The sequence below is a fragment of the Octopus sinensis genome, linkage group LG5 (genome assembly GCF_006345805.1).
Source record: "Octopus sinensis linkage group LG5, ASM634580v1, whole genome shotgun sequence".
NCBI classification, from domain to species: Eukaryota; Metazoa; Mollusca; class Cephalopoda; order Octopoda; family Octopodidae; genus Octopus; species Octopus sinensis.
This window is the reverse complement of record NC_043001.1, coordinates 20,956,123-20,981,210: the sequence shown is the minus strand read 5'-3', so window position 1 is coordinate 20,981,210 and position 25,088 is coordinate 20,956,123. Positions and strand designations below refer to the sequence as shown.

At 36.2% G+C, this 25,088-nt stretch overlaps 1 protein-coding gene across 1 annotated transcript in view; it reads left to right on the top strand.

Moving 5' to 3' along the window:
* The window catches only part of LOC115211931 (serine/threonine-protein kinase H1 homolog), a 124,307-nt gene extending 101,577 nt beyond the window's left edge, over nucleotides 1-22,730 (top strand). Inside the window, exon 2 of the mRNA XM_029780682.2 lies at nucleotides 21,944-22,730. Within this exon, the coding sequence (XP_029636542.1) occupies nucleotides 21,944-22,255 (312 nt within the window). The 3' untranslated portion in view covers nucleotides 22,256-22,730. The remainder of the gene's footprint in view (nucleotides 1-21,943) is intronic.
* The last annotated feature ends 2,358 nt before the right edge of the window (nucleotides 22,731-25,088 follow it).

Genomic DNA, 25,088 nt, shown 5'->3' with positions numbered 1-25,088 from the left:
GTTAAATGATTGAGCAAGATGTCTTGCAATATCTATTCCAGTCTTTCACATTTTGGTTGTGATGCCTGCAACGACACTGGCGCCAAGCTGTATTAGTCAAAGTTGGTAGCCTTTCCTTTGGATAAACATAGGTGACAAGGATAGGGGGACTTGCATGTATGGGAAACTGCCTCTCTCCCGTGTTATATCTTGCTCATACATGTACAAAAAGAAGAATGGTCAGCTTCAAATGACAGTCCCTTACCCCAAAATCTGTAGTTTAGCAAACAGTAGTTTCCATCAAATTCACTCATCATAGCTTGGCACTGTTTTGACCAATTTTACTAGTTTGCTCTTTATTGAAAGATATTTATGATTTATCACAAAGCTTATGTCAGTGGCGCAAAAGATGAAAATAAAAATATTATTCTTTGATTAGAAGTTGATGGGCTAATCAAATTTTTAAGATTGTATGAAAAGAAAATGGATATGAAATTAGACAAAGGCAAAAGGAAAATAAATGTTTGCTAAACAAAATGCTTTGAAAAGTAATACTAATATTTAAGGGAGAGAAAAAATTGTGTTTTGAATATAATAAATGGTTAAAACACACACACACGATATTTAGATATATATACTCATATATATATTTACTTACACATGTATATGTATATTTGTGTATGTGTAACCATAAATAAAGTTATGTTTAACATTGAACAACCTGATAACTGATAGGAATATTTTCAGATTTTATTACCCTATAGTAATTATATTTAACAAATATCTTGTATGCATGTTAGGATTTCCTTTGTTATCTACAGCAACTTACTAGAGAATATAAGTGTAATGTTACTGCAGAGAATTGTCTGTTGCCAGAACCTATGAACAGGAGGAGTAGCATAGCCGAGAGAGAGAGAGAGAGAGAGAGAGAGAGAGAGAGAGAGATATGGGAGGGAGGAGAAGTAAGATAAAGAAAGTCAGTAATAAAAGTTTGGCCTGTTGCTGGAACTATCCACGGAGGAACATCTTTTTTTCTTTCTTAGCTCTCAAAGACAGAGACATACTAAAAATATATTTATAGTTGAATCAGAAAAGGTTGTGGAAGCTATTGACCTACTTACATTAGTCTGGAGAATAGTTAATTATATGACAGGAGAGTAAACTCTGTTTTCTCCTATCCCTATGTAACATAATATATTATAATATATATAATAATACACACCAACACACACCATTATCTTGTGGCACAACATCTATTCTATAATAAAGAGAACTTGCTTATTAATTATTTAGTCTCTCGATATAAATAAGAATACATTAATTGAGGACTAATCCAGGAGTCAGAATGAAACAGCATTTTTTTTTTTTTTACTTGTTGCAGTCATTGGATTGTGGCCATGCTGGGGCACCCTTTTGTTGCAGTTATTAGATGGTTTATTTGCACAAATCAACTCCACTACTTAGTTTTAAATCTGTTGATCTCGTTTGCTAAACTGCTAAGATGTGGGGATGTAAACAAAGGCCAATTGTCACTCAATGCTGTAGGACAAATACACACAGTGTGTGTGTGTGTATATATATATATATATATATATTGGTGTGTGTGTGTGTGTCAACATTATCATTTAATGTCTGTCTTACATGCTAGCATGGGTAGGATGATTCCACAAAGCTGGCCAGGCCGAAGCCTGCGCCAAATTTCTGTGACTGTTTTGGCAAGATTTTTACAGTTGGATGCCCTTTGTAACACCAACCACTCAGCAGAGTGGACTTACTGCTTTTTACATGAGACAAGCACAGGTGAAGTGAATAGTGCTTTTCACACATGACAGAAGCACTGGCGAGGTCAATTTTGGCAAAGTTTTTGCAGCTGGATGCCTTTCCGAACACCAACCGCTTTACAGTGTGAACTGGGTGCCTTTAAGTGGCACCTGCGGGTGGATCACAAGTTCTAACTCTTATATCTGTGTAAATCTTGTTTTTATATATATAATTCGATATACATTAATGAAGATAAGTTTAACACATTAAATTAACATGTAACATCTTCATTAATGCTGCCACTGAATTTAGGACGTTTATATCACTTATGAGATATTCTATATTTTTCAGCTAAAGTGTAGTTGGGTCTGAAGGGGGTGGTACAAACCTAGCAATATGTGTTTTATAGTGAAAACAAAATTTCCATTCAAATGGCAATTACTGGACAGTTTTAGCCGTAATGGAAACGTAACCTATGTCGCAAATAGGCATATGAATATTATGTAAATTTTATAATTGAAAAATTTGTTGTATTTTGTACATACGAGTACATTAGCCTGCGGATGCAATTGCGCCCACAGGCAGAGGTTCCCCTACCCCTACTCTAGAACAATGCTTTGTGCAAAACTAAATATATGGCACCCTAGTCATAACACCAACTTGAACTTCTAACTTGTGGTCTCTTGAGGTCTCTGGGTGAGACTTGGAGTTAACTTGTACAAATACAAAGCAAAAGTCAAACATATAATAATAATAATAATAATAATAATAATAGTAATAATAATAACAATGGTTTCAAATTTTGGCACAAAGCTATCAAGTTCAGAAGAAGAGGCAAGTTGATTACATCAACCCTGGTGCTCAACCGGTTCTTATTTTATTGACCCCCAAAAGAATGAAAGGCATAGCCAACCATGGCAGAATTTGAACCCGGTATGTAAAGACAAACAAAAAATGCCTCTAAGCATTTTGTCTGGCGTGCTAAATATCATAATGATAATAATCCTTTCTACTATAGGCACTAGGCCTGAAATTTGGATGGGGTGGGGTGGGGGTAGTTGATTTTATCGACCCCAAAAGGATGAGAGGCAAAGTCAACCTCAGCAGAATTTGAACTCAGAATATAGCGGCATTTTGCCTGGCGTGCTAACAATTCTGCCAGCTCACTGCCTTATATAATTATAATAATAATAGTTGTTTCTAATTTAGGTACAAAGCTAGTAGTTTTTGAGGTGAGTATATTGGTCAATTCCATTGACCCTCAGTACTTGGTTCTTTTGTATCAATTCTGAAAGGACAACAGCAAAGTTGGCCTTAGCAGGATTTGAACTCTGAATGTAAAAAGAGCCAGAAAAAATACTACAATGCATTTTTTTGTCCAACACTCAAACGATTCTGTCAGTCTACTGCCTTCAGTAATGGTTTCTGATTTAGGCACCAGGCCAGTAAATTTGAAGGGAGGGGACTAATCAATACTTATTTCTTTATTACCCACAAGGGGCTAAACACAGAGGGGACAAACAAGGACAGACATAGGTATTAAGTCGATTACATCAACCCCAGTGCGTAACTAGTACTTAATTTATCAACCCCGAAAGGATGAAAGGCAAAGTCGAAATCGGCGGAATTTCAACTCACAACGTAACGCAGACGAAATACCGCTTAGCATTTCGCCCGGCGTGTTAATGTTTCTGCCAGCTTGCCACCTTATCAATACCATCAATTTCAAAACTTGATTGGTACTTTATTTTGTCAACCCCAGGAGTATGAAAGACAAAATTAACCTTAGTGGAATTTAAGCTCAAAACAGGACGATCCAGGACAAATAGCTGGATGCCCTTCCTGTTGCTAACCTTTAGCTATTTTCAATTAAGGGATCTAGTATTCCGCATTTATGGGAAAGTGCAGAGCCAGTGAATGATTTGCTGACAGAAAAATGACAGCACATCACTGCTTGTAGCTCAGCAGTTTTTAGCGAAGCACACAGATGTAAAACAATCACATGGACACATGTATGCACATGCATATACACAGACGTGTATGTATGTATATTTATGTATATGTATGTTTATATGAACATGTATTTGTGTAAAAAATTCAGTATAATAAATCTGAAGTATTTTGCAATGTTGTATCTTTATAATCATCATCGTTTAACGTCCGCTTTCCATGCTAGCATGGGTTGGTGCTTTTTATGTGCCACCGGCACGGAGGCCAGTCAGGGCGGCGCTGGCAACGGCCACGTTCGGATGGTTCTTTGAGAAAGAATTTCAATTTTAATATTTTCTGTTAAAATATTAAGGTGTGAGATACATACATAGAAGGCTAGAGAGAAGAAAGCAGAGAGAGAGTGCAACAATATATATCTTCTTGGACACATAGTCATGGATAAAATACACACACACACACACACACATACATATATAGCGTGTTCCATTATGTTGGTATGTGGCTGTGCAGACGTGCAGTGCGGACAGGCTTGAAGAAAATAAGAAATATCAAATAATAGAATTAAACCTCTTAATGTTGATGTATAGTTTCAAAGGTTTTAAAGGAAATTCAAAAATAACCTGCATCTGTTATCTCATTAATGTTAAGGAGCCTCTGTGCAGTTTCTTGACCTCTTAGAAATAGCAGTCTAATATATTTGCAATCACATTAAAGTGTCTTAAAAGTGGAAAGGTGCATTGGATAATATGGTTCTGAATATCATATCTGACATGAAAAAGAAAAATGATTGAATGGTCACTTCTGGGACGCCTTTGATTATATATCCGCTTAGTCAGAGTTAACCTGGGCCAAACAATAGCAATAATTAATGCCAGTTATTGCTATTGTTGTGAATGACAGTGATAAGTCATAAGAAGGATGAGAGGTGGGAAAAGAGAAACCTTCCTTTAATTCCCACACATCATCCTATTGTAGTTACAGTTAGACTCGAACAGAAACTGTCCAGTAATTGCCATTTGGATGGAAATTTTGTTTTCACTATAAAATACATATTGCTAAGTTTGTACCACCCCCTTGAGAGCCAACTACACTTTAGCTGAAAAATATAGAATACCTCATAAGTAATATAAACGTCCTAAATTCAGTGGGGGCGTTAATGAAGATGTTACGCATTAATTTAATGTGTTAAACTTATCTTCATTAATGTATATCGAATTATATGTATATATATATATATATATATATATATATATATATATATATATATATACATATATATACATATATATATATATATATATATATATATATATATATATATTATATATATATATATATACAAGATTTACACAGATATAAGAGTCATAACTTGTGATCCACCCGCAGACCTTTTTCTTTGGAAATTTTTGCCCGCCACACTAAAAAGTTTCCCCACTCCTACATTAGCCATTCAAACACACACACACACTATTAACTTCACTTAAACATTTATTATTTGGTATCAAAATTTCCATCGCATCAATTGCAACCACCACCTGGTTGATGACACTATTCCACAGCAATGTTTAAGTGAAGTTAATGGTCTCTGTGCGTTTTCGAATGGCTTAATATTTGCAGTTGTTTTAGTTTCGACCCATAGCTTCATATCAAATCACTTGTCTAGCAAGTACTTCTCCAAAACCAAACTATTGCTTTTACTGTTATTACCTACCAAATGCAGAATTGAAAAAAAAAAAAAATTCTAGTCTGAACTGATCATGAACTTCGTTTCATGGTTTACTTATTGTTCCATACTTTAGATTTCTGTTAAGTATATCAAAGATTCCGCTACACTTTTTGAGCATTGGATACTCAATATCAAGATTGTATCTATTCCTTTCATACATGGGAAGGTTTTAGGAATTTGTGCTCTCTCTGTGTTACAAACTAGCACTTTTGTTCTTTGCCTTGGCAGCCTTTAGGCTCTTAGGGTTTATATCCATTGTTCGATGGTTTAGCACTGTTTCTGCAACTCTTCTACAGATTATGCTACGAGAACAAGATTATTAGTGTGTGTGTGGAATGGAATGGAAGCACTCCGTCGGTTACGACGATGAGGGTTCCGGTTGATCTGACCAACGGAACAGCCTGCTCGTGAAATTAACGTGTAAGTGGCTGAGCACTCCACAGACACGTGTACCCTTAACGTAGTTCTCGGGGATATTCAGCGTGACACAGAGAGTGACAAGGCCGGCCCTTTGAAATACAGGTACAACAGAAACAGGAAGAAAGAGTGAGAGAAAGTTGTGGTGAAAGAGTACAGCCGGGATCACCACCATCCCCTGCCGGAGCCTCGTGGAGCTTTAGGTGTTTTCACTCAATAAACACTCACAACGCCCGGTCTGGGAATCGAAACCGCAATCCTACGACCGCGAGTCCGCTGCCCTAACCACTGGGCCTTTGTGCCTCCACAAGTGCGTGTGTATGTGTGTGTGAAGATACAAGTAATAACAATATGGTCAAATTATTAATCATGGCTTGCTTTGTTGAACAACAAGGTGGCTTTCTCATGCTGTCAGGGGTTAAGTTTTCTGCTATATTATCAGTATATCTGCTAGAATAAATTGTTGGTAACACCCAGTCATTACCAACTATGGGATGCTTAAAGTTATGTTATGCTGATGACATACTGACAAATATTCCATCCCACCCTCTGAATGAGAGACAATGTGTATCTTTGTTAATGTTCAGTATTTCATCGTTTAATTCCATTGTGCTGTTGACTTATTTTAACCATTTATAGTTGTGGTTTAACCAGGAGGAGGAGCTTGGTGAAGTTAATTTGTATACTTTGTGATTAAAAAAATACTAGTTCGATCCTCAGATTAAATAATGCCTTGTAAGTGGAATTCAGTGGACGGAAACTATACAGAATCCTATCACATATATGTGTGTGTGTGTGTGTGTGTGTATGCATGAGAGAGAGAGAGAGAGGTATACGTGTCATTTACAGAAATCAGTAAACCAGGGCATCGTGTACACACACACACACACACACATATACACACACATAAAAATATACTACATTATATTCTGAGTCTAATATTTGGTTGTGGTAGTTTCCTGTGCATCGATACATAATCCATCTTTGCCTTTAGAATTGATATGACATGACTTTCCTCGGATGTAGGTTCAGAGAAGTACTAGGTAATATGTATGTTGAGAAAGAGAAGGGGATAGAAAGAGACATGGAGCCTTACAGCACAGAAGACAACCCCTAATTCCTATGAAATAATCCATTGCGAATCACAGACCAGATAGATCTATGGATGGAGTGAAATACTAGCCAGCTGGGGGATGTTATGGTGAGGAAATGGTTTTGTAGATAGAGCTTTAAGAGCAAAAGAGACAGATAAAAATGAAAGAAAGTGGGAGACAGTGGAAGAAAAGCTAGATATTGAGTATTATTAGCAGAGAGAAGCAGAGGTTTGCTAATGTTCTGCAACATGCAGATGAGTGGCCCAAGGCATTCTGATTGCAAAACAGTTGGTATGAATCAGGACATTGTTAGTGAATATATATATATATATATATATATAATTATAATAATAATAATATTAGGGAGTATAACTCCAAACTTACAGGGAAAAATTCAATTTAGTATTAAATCAAATTTCACAGTATATATAAAATATGAATTAGAGACAAAACCACTATAGTGGTTTTGTCTCTAATTCATAGTTTATATTATATATTATATTATATTATATATATATATATATATAATGATTATAATGCACTTCCTCTCACTGACACTGAGTTGAAGGCGGTATGGATATGTTACTTATTAGGGGTTACATGACAGAGAGAGAAGGACTACAAAATATAGATTCTTCAGAGGACCAGATATTGAAATCAACAGCTACACATATCCTCAAAATGGCCATTGAGGATATGAAGATTGAGAAGTAACCAAACCGTTACAGAAAAGATACTGAAAATATCTGACAAAGTAGAAGGACATGTACTAGTTGCTTACATAGTCAATCAAGTAGTAAAGGAAAAGAGTAATTCTTCAATGACTGGTGTAGTAGTAGTATCTGTCATCGACTGCTGTAAGAACAAAGGAGTTACTGGATAAAAATATTAGAGAAACGTGGGACATGTTATATGAAAATAATTGAAAGAGTTAAAGTAAACTGCTCTTTATAGTCCGGTGATCATTAAAGAATAAAATTCAGGTGAATGGTTTGTGAAGGTCTTTTTCTAGGTACTGGTGTGGGTGCTACACAAACCATTTTTACCTCATATTAATCTTCCTTTTATCCTTTGACCTGTCCAGCATGAGAGGCCCTACAAGGATTTTGTGCTCTGGTCTCTGGTGGCATAGCTCTCAGTGTCATTGAGATATACAAGCCACCACACTGCAAGGAGGATTGAATCTTGGTGTCAGATGAATCAGTTATGCCTCTGGCCTCCAAACGTGCACAAAGGTGCTGTAAGCAAGATGAGAATAGGCAACATGTTTAGCAAGGAATTTAGTATGCGGAGTAGGCATTCATTAGAACTGGGTTCTCAGCTCCCTTCCTTTTATTATAATTTTCTGGGCCATAACGGAAGAGTATAGGACCAGCTGTGTGTGGGAACATCTGTATGCCTATGATCTAATTCTCATAGCTAAATCTGTTGAAGATTTAGAGAAAAAATTCCAAGTGTGAGAGTAAAGCCTAGAAGTTCTGAAGTAAATCTGACAACATAAAAAGATTTTACTAAGAAAAAATATATGACTCTACTGCCATTCAGGAAGCAGCCGTATTTGATATGCAGAAAATGAGTTGGTGAGAATTTCTTATGGAGTACCTAATATAATCTACAGGTGTGCACAAGAAATGCTGTTAGATCACAGGCAGGTTGATAGAGAAGGGCTTTGTATGTTAGCAGATATGCTAGAGTAATTAGTAGTAAGAGAACTCATTAAATGAGTTCTTTTAAATAGTCAGAGGGTTTCTTACAAGTCATTGATAATATGGTCTAAGTGATCGTAACTTGCAGTAGAGGATCACATATGAAAAAGTGGTGAAATTTAGGGACTGAACATCAGTCAGAAGATGACAAGGGACTGCAAGAAGTAGTGAAATGATACTCTGAAGAACATTCATTAAGTTACCTAACAAGAAAGGAAAACATATAAAATGATGAAATTTAATAGTTAAACAATTTAATTATTCAAGTTATACATTTACTTAAGCCCTTCGTTTCCTACATAAGCCTTCACCAACCTTTTTCCTCTGTTAATGATTCTGGACTATTTCTCCAATTGGATCCCTACTTTTTCAGCTCTGTGGCCTTGCAGCTCCCTTTCAGATGTTACTGCACTGCATCATGTGTTTCTCTGAGATAAGGATTTCCTCTCCCTGGTCTTGTTGGTTTTGAATTATCATCGATGCTTCTGTAACCTAGCTTTTTTCTAAATAGGCAGTTGGCCCAATGCAGACACATTTTTACCTCTAGGAAGAGGTGGTCCATATTCGCCTGATCTGTATCTTTGACCTGTCCAGCATGGGAGGCCCTGCCAGGAGCTTGTGTTCTGCTGGAATAAGTCTCAGGTTTATTGAGGCCTACAAGCCTCCTTGCTACAGCATGGACTGGAGCCTGTAGTGGCAAGTCATGTTGATGCAAGTGAACCAGTTATGCCTCTGTCTCACAAACATTGGCTTTGCAATGGATAAAAAAAAAAATTTGAGTTGAATCACTTGTACTTCCAAAGAGCAGAAAGATATTCAAATTCATGTTAATCCTTTCATTACTGTATTTATTTTGAGATGCTCTGTGTTTCTTTCAATTACTTTAACCCTTTAGTATTCAGATGACTCTGTTAAATGTAATATTTTTTTACTCAAATTGTTTTGAATTAATCATGCATTATCTTATAGCTTTGGGGTTTCAATGATGTGATTGTTTATTTTTAGAATGTCAATGTAGGTTATGTGTGAGAGGCTAGATATCGCCCATTTGAATATAAAACATGTAGAATATTTGGGCCGGATATGGCCGGTTTAAACACTAAAGGGTTAAATATAACAAAAAAATTTAGTAAAATAACTTAGTTATCATTAAGCTAGTGTTGGGAACATTAATTGTGACTAAGGTTTGGTGGAAGATTTTAATTCAAAACTTATGAAAACAAGGCATTTGTACTCAGAACCTGAACTGGTTTCAGCCAGGTTGGTAATGAAAGGGTTAATATTGCAAGTGAATTTGCTATGTTCATACACGTCACTATATAACTTAATTGGTTAACTGTTTCTTTGTTAAAAAGAAATTGATTCAGAGACAAGAGATGCAACAGATTTTCATTTGTCCCAGTAAAAGAAATGAAACTAAATTATAATTAAAATCTTTGATAATTTAGTTTTAAATAACAATCTTTCAGTTTCTTTCTTTTTACAAATTCCTCTTTTTATTCGCTTCTTTCTGAATAGTTTCTTCCTCTTTACATACTTGTTTTGTATATTTTTGTTTTTGTTTTCTTCTTTCTCTTTAAATTTCATTTCCTTTTATTCAGTACATGTCACTGCCTCCAACAAAAGCAATTTCTTTTATTGTAATAATTTCTGCTCACAGAATACATGAGATTCTTTAATTTTCAAGAAATATTCTTCCTAAGCTGTCATACTATAGTATTAAAAAAAAAATAAAATAAAAGATCCAAGCAAAATTATTTCCAGATGGAAAAAAAATACATCCTTCTCTTTCTCTCTTTCTCTTTCTCTCTTCTCTTTCTCTCAACACACACACACACACACATGTGTGAGAGAGAGGAAGAAAAATTCCTTTATCATTAAAACCTCTTAGCTATCTTTTTCACTGAATATGTTGAGGATAAATCTAAAAGTACCTTCTAATCTTATCAAGATAAGACTGTGGACCTTATTGTAAAATAGTTTAAGATGTAAATAGGGACACATTTGATATAATGTGATGAGATGTGCTGACAGCTAGGGAATATTCATTTGCTCCAGCATTTCATTTATTTAAGTTTTCTTAACTAGTTTAAACCATTGTGTGTTATGGCCACTGGAGAACCACTCTGAAGTTTTAGAAGTCAGGCCTTTGTCATACAATCTTAGATAGATGTATAGAGTGTGTATGGCTTCCATAAGAATGTCAGAAATTGTTAGGCTTGATATGTGTAAGAAGTGTAAAGGTTTTAGCTGACTATTGTTGCTTAAAAGAGATGTTGAAGTATGTGATCATCATCATTATCATCATCATTGTCATTATCATCATCATCATCATTTAATATGCACTTTTCCATCCCTGTATGGGTCAAGTAGGATTTGTTGAGGCAGATTTTCTACAGTTGGATGCCCTCTCTATTGCCAACCCTCTCCTGTTTCCAAACAGGGTAATATTTTCCCATAGAGAGACATGTTTTCCACAGAAGACTGGAAATGGATTAGCATCACTTGAATGACGGTGATGTCAAGACAAGGGTGTACACACACACACACACATGGGCTTCTTTCAGTTTCCTCCTACTAAATCCGCTTAGGAGGCTCTGGTCAGCCTAAGGCTTTAGTAAAAGACTCTTACCTAAAGATGCTGTACAATAGGACTGAACCTGAAACCACATGGCTGGGAACCATATAACCACATATGCACACACAAACATAGCATCATATTTTTACAGCTGATGGAGAGCTGTAAAATGAAATTTGTGAGTCCTTATTGTAGACTACCTTAGAGATCAATACATAGATTTGGTAAGAAGTATTGAGATCACTTATCAATAAAAGCTAAGTATAGAAGCTGAGTAAGTGAGGTGTCTTCAATGATACATCAAGATTTACTCAGATGTAAAAAATTTTGTTTTTTAAATGTATTTATTTCTGTTAAAGATTATCATTGCTTATCAGTTAATATTCTTAAAATTTTGTCTTAGCCCACATGGCTAAGCTCATGCTGGATCCTGCTTTATTAAGAACTTTTCATTTCAGTTTTTCAAGGATTCACACATGCTCACACACATACACGCACCAGTTTCTGTCTACCAAATCCATTCACAAGGGTTTGTTCTGCTTGGAGCCAGAACAAAAGACACTTGCTCTTGGTGCTACTCAGTAAGACTGAACCCAAAGCCATGTGCTTGAGAAATAAGCTTCTTAACCACATAACCACTCCTGCGGTTGTACACACACACACACCTCTTAATCATTGTGATTTTTGACTTTGGTCTTGTGAGGAAGCTTTCTGTTTACAGAAAGTGGTGTTTAGAATTTTCAAATATTCTTACCTATATTGTTCAAACATCATAGGAAGCTGAGATTATTATCAGTTTTCCCAAACACTCCTGAACTGTAAAATATAGTTTGTTCACATTAAATAAATGTTGATTGTTTGGATTCAACAACAAAACTAAACTAAAATAACCTTTTCTTCAGTGCAATTGACTGTAGTAGAGTTTTTTATCATCAGCAACAACAAGTCATGTTCCATTTAAAGTTTTCTTGCGGAGGTGTTCAAGAGCGTTCAAGGCACTTGTAGTTGGTTTATCATGGAGCTGTTGGGAGGGAGAGGGATGGGAACGGCTATATGGTTAGGAGCAGTTTGTTGCCATTAACTGATCTCCTCACATTTATAATTACTCTTTTGATTTAAGTATTTTACTTTGCTGTGTAGATTGTTGTTGTTGTTATTATTATTATTTAACCCTGGTTAACTCTGATTGGACAGATCTACACCCAAAAGCATATCTTTGGTGTCATTGTTCTACATATCCTTTTTCAAGACAGCAGTGTTTTGAGGGAGATTTGGCTGTTATTTCTAGCAAGTTGAGTGGCCATATAGTGGCATTTTTGTTGCTGGTTAGGTGGTCTATGGATGTAGTGCAGATTGCAATATATTGTAGTTCAAATTGCAGCGGGACTTTTACACTTTGTAATTAAATACAGCAAGGCATTTAAACTGAGGTTTTCATGCTTCTGCTATTTCACTGCCCTAATATACCATCATCATCATCATCACCATTTTAGTGTCCATTTTTTAATGTCAGATGGAATTTATTGAGACAGATTTTCTACGGCCAGATGCTCTTCCTTTTGCCAACTCTTTCCTGTTTTTAAATAATGTAATATTTTCCCGTGGCCAGGACATGTTTTTGCGGAATATTGGAAATTAACAACACTGTTTGTAAGACAGTGATACTCATTTACAGCTATCATGTGGCATCAAAACAACGATACACAGAGAAACATTCACACACACACACATACATGCAACAGTTTCTTATTTCTTAACTGCCCACAGAGGGGACAAACAAGAACAGACAAACGGATTAAGTCGATTATATCGACTCCAGTGCATAAACAGTACTTATTTAATCAACCCCAAAAGGATGAAAGGCAAAGTCGACTTCGGTGAAATTTGAACTCAGAACGTAATGGCAGATGAAATACCTATTTCTTTACTACCCACAAGGGGCTAAACACAGACGGGACAAACAAGGACAGACAAACGGATTAAGTTGATGATATCGACCCCAGTGAGTAACTGGTACTTTATTTATCGACCCCGAAAGGATAAAAGGCAAAGTCGACCTCGGCGGAATTTGAACTCACAACGTAACGGCAGACGAAATACGGCTATGCATTTCGCCCGGCACGCTAACGTTTCTGCGAGCTCGCCGCCTTTAACGGCAGATGAAATACCGCTAAGCATTTCATTGATAAGAATTTAAAGGAATTTAGTTGCTATTTTTTAACAAGTCCAGGACAATGTAGAGATGTTCTTGTGGTGACAGCATGTTCGTGAATTTTACCCGATTAGTGAATGACTTCTTTTGGATTTGGTCCCTAATGTCGGGATGTGTAGCAAGCAGCCGCACTGTTCCAAATGTTTGAGAAGCAGAACAGTGTGGGACTTATTTTGTATTTCGTACAAGAACAGCAACTAATCAAGGTTGAATAGGAGTTTAACCCCTAAACTGGAATTTTAGGCTTTTGCAGATAGTTTTGGCAATAAAATAGACATGTGGTTATGGAGAATAAGATTGGCTGGAAAGATGGTATGTTAAGTGTGGAAGGTACAATGCGCAGGAAGACCCCCACCTCCACCAACTCCCCAAAAAAATAAAAGAAAGAAAGAAACAAACAAGGCGCAGGAGTGGCTGTGTGGTAAGTAGCTTGCTAACCAACCACATGGTTCCGGGTTCAGTCCCACTGCGTGGCATCTTGGGCAAGTGTCTTCTGCTATAGCCTCGGGCTGACCAAAGCCTTGTGAGTGGATTTGGTAGACGGAAACTGAAAGAAGCCCATCGTATATATATATATATATATACATGTGTGTGTATATGTTTGTGTGTGTCTGTGCTTGTCCCCCTAGCATTGCTTGACAACCGATGCTGGTGTGTTTATGTCCCCGTTACTTAGCGGTTCGGCAAAAGAGACCAATAGAATAAGTACTGGGCTTACAAAAGAATAAGTCCCGGGGTCGAGTTGCTCGATTAAAGGCGGTGCTCCAGCATGGCCGCAGTCAAATGACTGAAACAAGTAAAAGAGTAAAAAGAGTAAACAAATAATGTAGAAAGATTGAATGAGTATGTCTGTATGTATAGATGCAGGCTTAGCTTGTGGTTTAGGAGTTCATTGTCCAACCTCCTGGTTTCAAGTTCAGTCTTATGGGGTGGTACTTTGTGGCATGTGTCTTCCTCTAAAGGGAAATCTTGTGTAGTAAAAGACGCTTGCCCAAGGTGCTATGCAGTGAGACTAAAAGGGGAAGCAACTTCTTACATGTGCATGCAGTAAGGTCAAGTGGTTAAGCTGTTCGTCTCACAACCACAGGGTACCATATTCATTTCCACTGTGTGGTATCTTGGACAAATGTCACTTTCTATAGCGGAAGCACTCCAGAGGCCCAATAACAAGAAAGATAGATGGCATGATAGGCATTGACTACTGGGGCCTAAGAAAAACTCCAATCTCTACTCTCTCCAATGCTGCTGTGAGCACTGAAAAATATTCCATCAGTATTGCACAAATGATGTTGGCATCAATTTTAAAATCCATTCAAGACTCCCCCCCCCCATGCTATCCGCCCACTACAAAAATCGAACTCAAGACTCATAACATTACGACACAATTACTTTATCTCAACTGGTCCATACCAAAATACATCAAAACGGAAACAGAACCCATAAAATTCAAAAGTTCTCTGGATAGATTTCTCCCAAAAAATCCCAGACCTTCCTCCTACTCCTGCATAAACCTCCAATAATAATAACTCTTTGTTAGAATGGGCCATAGTGTCCTATATATAATCTAAAAAGACTTCACCAGGTGGTGCTATTAAGTTAGATATGGCCTGGGCCTATACTGGCCAAAACCTAAGTTATTAAGTTACATATATATGCAAAATATATTTTAGGCGGCGAGCTGGTAGAAACGTTAGCACGCCGGACGAAATTCGTAGCCGTATTTCGTCTGTCGTTATGTTCCGAGTTCAAATTCCGCCGAGGTCGACTTTGCCTTTCATCCTTTCGGGGTCGATAAATTAAGTACCAGTTACGCACTGGGGTCGATGTAATCGACTTAATCCCTTTGTCTGTCCTTGTTTGTCCCCTCTGTGTTTAGCCCCTTGTGGGTAGTAAAGAAATATATATATGCAAAATAAATCTTGTTCATAAACGCTTTTATACGAGTGAGTTATAAGAAAAGACAATTTAACGTAAAGATGTAAAAATTCGAAAGGTCTCTGGACAAATTTCTCCAGAAAATCCCCCCAAATCCCAGACCTTCCTCCTACTCCTGCATAAACCTCCAACAATAATAACTCTTTGTTAGAGTGGGCCATGGTGTCCCATATATAATCTAAAAAGGCTTCACCAGGTGGTGCTATTAAGTTAGACATAGCCTGGGCCTATACTGGCCAAAACCTATCTAAGTTATTAAGTTACATATATATATGCAAATTAAATCTTGTTCATAAATGCTCTTATACAAGTGAGATATAGGAAAAGACAATTTAATGTAAAGACATGTAAAAATTCAAAAGTTCTCTGGACAAATTTCTCCCAAAAGTCCCAAAAAATCCCAGACCTTCCTCCAACACCCGCATATGCTTCCAACAATAATAACTCTTTGTTAGAATGGGCCATGGTGTCCCATATTTAATCTAAAAAGACTTCACCAGGTGGTGCTATTAAGTTAGATATGGCCTGGGCCTATACTGGCCAAAGTTATTAAGTTACATATATATATGCAAAATAAATCTTGTTCATAAAGGCTCTTATACTAGTGAGATATAGGAAAAGACAATTTAATGTAAAGACATGTAAAACAAGAACCGTTAGCTCTGCTATTTATCTTTTTCTGTAATAGTTTTTGCTATTTGTCATCTTACTCCAAATGACCTTCTTTTTCAGCTATAAACTTTGATAATAGCTGGTGTTGTTTTGAGGAAAATGTATCCATGTCACTACTAGTCTCCTCTTCCTCTGTCACTGCTAAGCTTCCATCTCTTTTGGCAGAATAATATTATCTTCTCTAGCAGTGACTGAAAAAGCTGACCTCCATATTGCATTCACCATATCTACTAACTGTTGGTACCAAGAATCCCACCCCGCGCCCCACCCCCCATCGCTACCACCACCACCACCCTTCATCCTCATCCACACACACCCACCCACACACAGACACACACACACACACACACACACACACACACACACACAGGCACCACACTTTTTTTCCTGGCTCCACCTACCATGGCTCTCTCTCTATACATCTCCTTCCTAACATTTCCTGTCTAATTTTACTCCAAATACTTTTAGTTTATACAGTTTTTCTTCTTTGTTTTCCCTTCCTCTTCCCTGATCTCATCAAAAAAAAAAAGTCTAACTATTTTTGTTGAGTTGTTAAATGCTTGTCTCCAGAAGACTTTCAACCACTCTGCTGCTACTGCTGCCCATGCTGCTGCTGCTGGTACTACTGTCTCTCTCTCTCTCTGCCCCACCTCCCCATCATAGCTGTTGTTATCTTCTCCAGCAACTTTTGCTACCACCACCACCACCACCACTACCACCACCACCACCACCACCACCACGACCACCACCACCACTACTACTGCTTTCATTTAACCTCTATATTTTCTTCCTCTCAAAAAAATTCCCACTCTGTCTTTTTCTTGGCTTCAAGTCCATTCCGCCCATATTCCCTCCAGCTATTCAACTGTTTGTTGTTTGTCTCTTATCCAATTTTTAAATCTCTTTGCCATCCATTTTATTCTGTATCCTCTTCTTCTTACCTATCCCCCATCTCACCCCATCCCCCCTCCGTCCCCCCTATCCCTCTCTTTCTCTCTCTCAAACTCCTTATCTACTTTTTCTCTGCTTATTTGTCTTCAACTAAGCACTCTGTTACATTTCAGACCCTTTTACACACCACACACACACACACACACACAGACAGAGGCGCATACAATAAATACACAGGTCTCTCCCTTCCACCCTAATTCATTTCTGTATTTCTTCTTCTCTTCTAATCTGTAAATAATTTTCATAATGTTTTTACTCTTCAACTTTGTATTGCGCTTGTCTGCACATATACTCACACATTTGTGTCGGTGCACGTGCACTCATACATTCTCATACATTCACTCACACACACACACACACACACACACACAATTTTGTCACTTTCTCTGTGGTTCCTATTATTATTTCTCTTGTCTCACTCAGCCTGACCCACAGATTATCTATCACAAGACACAGCAGGTATACCAGTTTTAACATTGAAGAAATGAAGAATTGGTTAGTCTTAAGAAGAGCAATCCTTCCTTCTTCTCAATGATATGGATTCTTTGAACAATTCTTTATTTCTGGTCTTTCTTCAAACGGGCCCAGTGTGTGAAGTAGAAAAGGAAAAAAAAACCCTCCTCACCCCTTAGTACAATGTAAAAACCTAAATGAACATTTCTTATGAAATAGGGTTTGTGGGTGGGAATTCATTAATCATTCCTTAAATCCTTAAAAATGTTTTAGCCCCGAAGGCCGCGGCCATGCTGGGGCACCACCGCTTAAAATTTTTTTAAAGTTTTAACAGTCATTTGTTTATCTCGTAAAACTAAAGCCATGAATCCACAGATAGAAGAACCTGGCAACATTGAAGAGAGTAGTTTATACTTTTCGAGTTCCAAAAACTACTAACAAATGCCTTTCTTATAATTTGTAGCTTATACTGAAATATGATTATATATTTAGTGCCAACTGGCAATATAAGCCAACATACTCAACTAGCTATTATAGAACTGAGTGAAGAAGACAAAGCTAGTTTTTTATCCTGAATACAATAGTGACTGTTATTATTACACAGATGTCTTTTTTTCTTCTCCTCTTCTTCTTCTGTTAGTTTAAGCAAACATGGCAGTTATTATTCATCATACATCCTGTAAAGTCTGTGATGAGTGCTTCATGACCTCCCCCCCCGTCTCTCTCTCTCTCTTTTTCTTTTTCTCTATCTCTCTCTGTCTGTCTGTCTGTCTCTCTCTCTCTTTTTCTCTCCCTCTCCCCCAAATAAAACAATTAAAAACAAAAAGAGAAGAAAAATTTTGTCTGCCTCTCTTTCCTCTTTCTATCTATCTATCTATCTATCTATCTCTATCCAACTTTTTTTTCTTTTTACACACACACACTATACACATATTCAGTAAACATCTTTGAAACAGTTTTTTTTCTTTTTACTTTCGAAACTGGTTTTGATGTGAATAAATAAACATATGTTTCACCTTTTCTCTCTGTTCTTTCATTCTTTTGCTTTCCTCTTTTACTCTTCCCCCCTCTCCCTCCCTCCTCTCTATCTCCAAACCTCTGTGTGTGTGTGTGTGTGTGTGTGATCATCCAAGGCAGTTCAGCCAAAGTTTTGGAACTGAGAGAAAATGGTATAAGAGACCTGCTTAGATTATGGAAACCATTGTTGTAAAAAGCCAGAAACACTGTTGGGTTGGTTTGACTGAAGAATAAAGAGATATCCTATCATAATTATAAAACTAGCTTTATCTCTTCAACTGAAAACAAAATCATGTTCATTGTGGAGAAAAGGTGATTTACAAAAGCTGTTGGTCTTGGAAGTCAGTGTCCATCTCCACTGAATAGGGGGTGGATAAATAAATAATAGAATGGGATGGGGGGAGAAATTACTACAAGACGTTTGTGAAAGGTTGGGCCAGATAGGTTCCATTTCTTATTGATATTGGTATATGATGTACCCCCTATGTCTGTCTGCCAACCTCAAGCTATGGAGGCCCTAGAAGCAATAACACATTGCTGGGATATGGCAAGTCTACAGGTTTTGGCAGCATATTCTGTTAACATGTGAATGTAATTGGAATTATAGCTTAAGTTCTTCAAGCCTTTGCTGATACATTAACCCTTTTGTTACCAACCCGGCTGAAACTGGCTCTGGTTCTGTTGTACAAATGTCTTGTTTCCACAAGTTTGGAATTAAAATCTTCCACCAAAATTTAGTCACAATTTATGTTCCTAACACAAGCTGAATGATAACTAAGTTATTTTACTAAATTCTTTGTTATATTTAAAGTAATTGAAAGAAACACAAAGGATCTCAAAATAAATATAGTAACGAAAGGGTTAAATCTGATAAAGATGTGAAGTGGTCATTGTAGATGGAAAATTGTGGTCAAGGGTGTTGTCTAGCCACCCTGGGTCAGCCCTGATAGAGCAGACATATAGGAAAAAGCTTTCCAGCTATGACTTTTTTTGTTCATGCGTAGTATACTCCAAACTACATTATTCAAAAGATGGTAGAGTGTGGTCTGAGGGAACTTTGACTGTTATTTCTCACAGGGTGAGTGACCACATAGATAGATTTTATTATAGGCACTTTCTGGTCAAGGTTTGTGTGATAGCAGTGGAAGTTTTATCAGAGTGTGGAACAAAAAGGGTTGAGAATCTGGTCGAGGCCTTTCAATATTAAAGAACTTCAACCATAAGACATTATACTGCTTTAAGGAATGTACTAGAAACTCTCTCTCTTTACTCTTTTTACTCTTTTACTTGTTTCAGTCATTTGACTGTGGCCATGCTGGAGCACCGCCTTTAGTCGAGCAAATCGACCCCGGGACTTATTCTTTGTAAGCCCAGTACTTATTCTATCGGTCTCTTTTGCCGAACTGCTAAGTGACGGGGACGTAAACACACCAGCCTCGGTTGTCAAGCAATGCTAGGGGGAAAAACACAGACACACACACATACACACACACACATATACATATATACGACGGGCTTCTTTCAGTTTCCGTCTACCAAATCCACTCACAAGGTTTTGGTCGGCCCGAGGCTATAGTAGAAGACACTTGCCCAAGATGCCATGCAGTGGGACTGAACCCAGAACCATGTGGTTGGTTAGCAAGCTACTTACCACACAGCCACTCCTGTTTGGTTAATGCTTTTCATTAAAGAAGCTTACTTTACTGAGTAGTGGCATTTTCAGATGGTTAACAACATGAGTTGCATGTTTGATATAAAGTACTTCTTGTTATGTGGTTAATGCTTTTCATGAAGGCATAGCAAATGATGAGACAGTGTGATGGAACAAACCTTTCCCATCACTATGGAAAAGATCTATGTAAAATAATGATGATAATTGTGGTGGTGATCTACTCTATTATCAAATTAATTATAACCTTTAATTTTCTCCTTTTCACTTGTTATTATAACTATTACCAAACCTATTTCTCTGTTTTGTACTTAGTCCTGAAATAGAATAAATGTTCTTCTATTTCTTCTAATTTTGTTGAATGCATTATTATTTTTTATTTTGTCAATTTTCCTATAAAACTACAAGATAATTTGTCTAATAATTTAATTTATCAGTAAACATTATATTTTACACTTGCTGCAACTGTTAGATCATTCTCAATTTATTTCTGTTTCCTTTCATCCATCTCCTCTGTTCACTATTCCTGGGAAGGAGTTGGAGTAGAGTCATCAGGCACCATCTTCCATAGGGTCCTATCAAAAGCAACCACCATTACACTTTGCAGCTGGGTTCTCAAGCTAAGTCATGAAGATGTAAACAAACCAGCACCGGTTGTCAAGTAGTGGTGGTGTGAGAGACACAAAGACATGCATGCGCATGTGCACACACACATGCGGGGCTTCCATACAGTTTCTTATTTCTTTATTGCCCACAAGGAGCTAAACACAGAGGGGACAAACAAGAACAGACAAATGGATTAAGTCAATTATATCGACCCCAGTGTGTAACTGGTACTTATTTAATCGACTCCGAAAGGATCAAAGACAAAGTTGACCTCGGCAGAATTTGAACTCAGAACGTAGTGGCAGACGAAATACCATTAAGCATTTCGCCTTACAGTTTCTGTCTGCTAAGTGTTACTGTTGGTTTGAGTGGTACTGCTCAGGTGTTGAAACTATAGTGACATCCATGTAATATCCATTAAGCAGCTGATGGTGGAGATATATATTTGATATGCTTGTTGTCTCTGAATCTTTAATATCGTAGGGTCTTGTTATTCTGAAGTTGCCCTTCATTCTCATAATGTCCAACTTGTCAAAAGGGTTCATGGTTTATGATGGTTTTGTTGTTCATCTTATTACACATATTGATATGACATGATTGTCTTCATTAATAGTATAATTATGCTAGGATAATAATTAGTTAAAGCATGCATGGGCAACCTGCGGCCCTCGACATGTTGTTGTGTGGCCCTCAGTGAGTTTTTAGGTTACAAATTTGCAGCATAATCTAAGAATAATGACATCTCAAATTCTACCTAATATTGAAGATATGGTAAAGCATGTGAAGGTGCAAAAATCTCATTGATACAGATAATGAATTTTCTTTCTTTTTTTTTTTTTTTACCTCACTATTTTAAACTATATTTTATAAAATTAAGAAGAACTGCAAAAAAATTCAGTGTAAAGTGGGCAAGTAATACTTCATGCATATGTTTTATCATGCGACCCTCTCCCACTTGGAAATGGTACGACAAGGCCCCCAGTTGACGAAAAGTTGCCCATCTCTGAATTAAAGGCTTCTAGTTTTTAAAAAATGCATATTTCACTCAAAAGTTTTACTTGTCTTTTGAGGAATTATTTGTGTTATTTCCTGTGTAACATTTATTTTTTCTAACCAGTTTACCTAACCAGATAATGTTTTATGCTTATTTCATTTTATTTAATTAATTTATATATTTTTTAATTTTATTAATTAATTTTTTTTTCCTCTCTTTTCAGTTATGGAAGCACGTCTCAAATATGGCCAAAGATTTCATTGATAGACTACTTGTGTTAGAACCAAAGGAAAGAATGACCTCAAGCCAAGCGATAGCTCATGCATGGCTCAGGAGTCACGGCAACCAATCAAGTTATCGAAATTTGCAGCATACTAACAGTTCTAACAGTACGCAATCTAGTAAAAGTAGTAACAAGTCCAATCGTTCAGGTCGGTCGTTACGCTCAGAACACAGACATGTTCATCCAGAAGAGATTGAAGAACTGCACAGAGACCCAGAAATTCTGGCAGATATAGCATCAATGGGTTATTAATACAAGAACACTCTTTTTTTTTTTTTTTTATGAAACCTTTGAACAATAGTAGCTTGTTATATACCAACAACATCTTGCATTCTCTCTACTCACTGGCACCAAAGCAAAATATTTCTAAAATAAGGCTGTTGGTTGAAAGTATAAAATATTTCATCTTGAAGGAAAAGACAGTTTATTATTCTTTCTTTTGGAATATGAAAGAAAACAAAAGGTGGAAAACAAAATCAAAAGGAGGAGAAAATATTTAATAAGAGGAAAATCTAACAGTTTTGTTTTGTATTTTTTTTTTTTAAAGAGAGGGTTTTTTTTTTAAAGTTACTCAAACCTAAATATATTCATGGTATACACACACTGTCTCCTCCTTTTTACAGAGGTGTGATCCTCGGAAGACAAACCTAAAACTAGTCACATGTTTCATTTTAGAGAATTTTTTCCTGAAATTACTTCTCATGTGTGTGTCTGTGAAAGAAAGAAAGAAAGAAAGAAAGAAAGAGCGAGAGTGAGTGCGTATGTGTGTGTGTGTGTATGGTCATATGAAGAGGACAAAAAGTGCATAATGAATCTATTATGTAAGTGTTCATTTCCATAAGAATATCTGTGTTGAGGGTTTGTGTGCTTTGAATGAATGTAAGCTTGTTGTAGTGTGCCTGTTGTTGCAGATACTCATGTATCTGTAATTCATATACAATTATGATTAATAATCTACTGACTCAAACCATAGTCATGGGCTGCACTGTTCTCATCACAACATCCAAGAGAAATTAATAGTTTTGTGTGTCTTATTTCTAATTGCATTATAACTAAAAAATAAATTGGTGCTTTTATGGATTCTTGGAGGGACAAAATATCGAGACAACCATATTGTGTGTGTATGAATGTTTGTGTGTGTGTGTACATGTACATACATACATATATATATATACTATATATATATATATATATAATATATATATATATATATATATATATATATCTGTATGTATGTATATATATATATACATATATATATACACGTATATATATACACACACAGGGATGTGTATGTATTAAATATTTTTGCTAGTTAAAAGAGAGGCAAAATTGCTAGGTTATTGGTCAAAATACATTGCATTATTTAATTCTGGCTCTGATGCCATGATTTCAATCCTCACCAACTCAACTTTGCTTTTACACCTTCCAGTCCAGAACTGGGGTCAAGTTTAATCAGCTACTGATACTGGTATCTCCTAGGCTTCTTCAGTCAATCTGAAAATTTCAAACAAATCTTCTTAGTGCAGTTGTTTACTTTAAGGGCAGATGAGGGCACGCAAACCCTCGACAGCCACAGATTTTCTGTAAGGAATAGCGACCCCAGGTATTATTAGCTTTGAAAGACATAATGAAAGGACCATGTCATGAAAATTCTATTAATAATGGAACATCATCATACCTGACATTAGGTAATAGAAGAAGATGGTAATTAAAAGTTAAGGAAGTTGTGAGTTGGTTTTATTAGGAATAAAAGCAACAACATTATATTCAGCAAATGGAATATATATGGTGATGAAAATAATAGTGATGATATATATATAGATATATATTATATATTTATGTATATGTATATGTATATATGTATACATCACACTTAATAAATTCTATATTATTAAACTTCATTCATAAAGTCTTATAATATAGACAATGTTCAGTTAGTTAAAAGATTTTCTAACTATTTTTCAGGTAACAAGCATTGAGTGGTTAAGTAGAAAACAAACCCTCTCAATTCAATTTGCTCCATGTTTGGCAGGGCTGTCCCAGTTCAATTCCGAATTCAGGGATCTTTTGTTGAGTAGCATTTCAAAATACAAATATTGGTGAAATTGTCCTTGTTAAATGGTTCACATTGCATAGGCTTGTTACTAAAAACATATATGTCTGTATGTATATATATATTTGCATATATATATATATATATATATATATATATATATATATATATATATATATACATACACATACATACATATATGCACACATATATATACTCATATATCATATATATGTAGACATATATATATATATATAAAGTATCATTTCTTATAAGCAACATTCAACTTCTTCCAACTTTTAATGCCTGGTAAAACAGGTGAAAATAGAAATTATTATAACTTAAGCATTATATCATCTTCTTGTCAAAGCTAACTAGTTTTAGGAGAAAATATTCATTATTAATCAAATCCTTATTTAAAAAATATAATTAACAGTTTCGTAATATTTTTTAAATATAATTAACAGTTTCGTAATATTTTTTAAATATAATTAACAGTTTCGTAATATTTTTTAAATATAATTTTCGAAATATTTTGAAAGAATAAAAGTTCTATAAGAATTTTAAAGAAACCAGAACCAAGAATTTTTTTAACTAGATTGTTTCGATTCATTTCAGTTTTATTGTCATTAAAGTATGACTGCATCCCTGTGTGTGTGTGTGTGTGTGTGTGTGAAGGCACATGGCCTAGTGGCCAGAGTGTTGCATTCGTGATTGCTAGATCATGGGTTTGATTGCTGGACCTAGCAAGCAGCACATTGTGTTCTTGAGCAATGCACTTCATTTCATGTTGCTCCAGTCCAGTGTGGTGGATTAGCCTTCTGATCAGGAAGGCTAAACCTTCTGACTAGCCTGCTCACCTTAGCCAGTAGAATGACATCATTCAAAGGCTGAAACAATGCAAAGCGCACTGTGACAAGCGATGTATAACAACATCTGATAGTCTGGTTTTTCCCATGATCAAGAGAGAGAGAGATTTGAAATGGTCACTCAAACTGTAGAAATAGCAGCTTAATATCCCTCAAATTC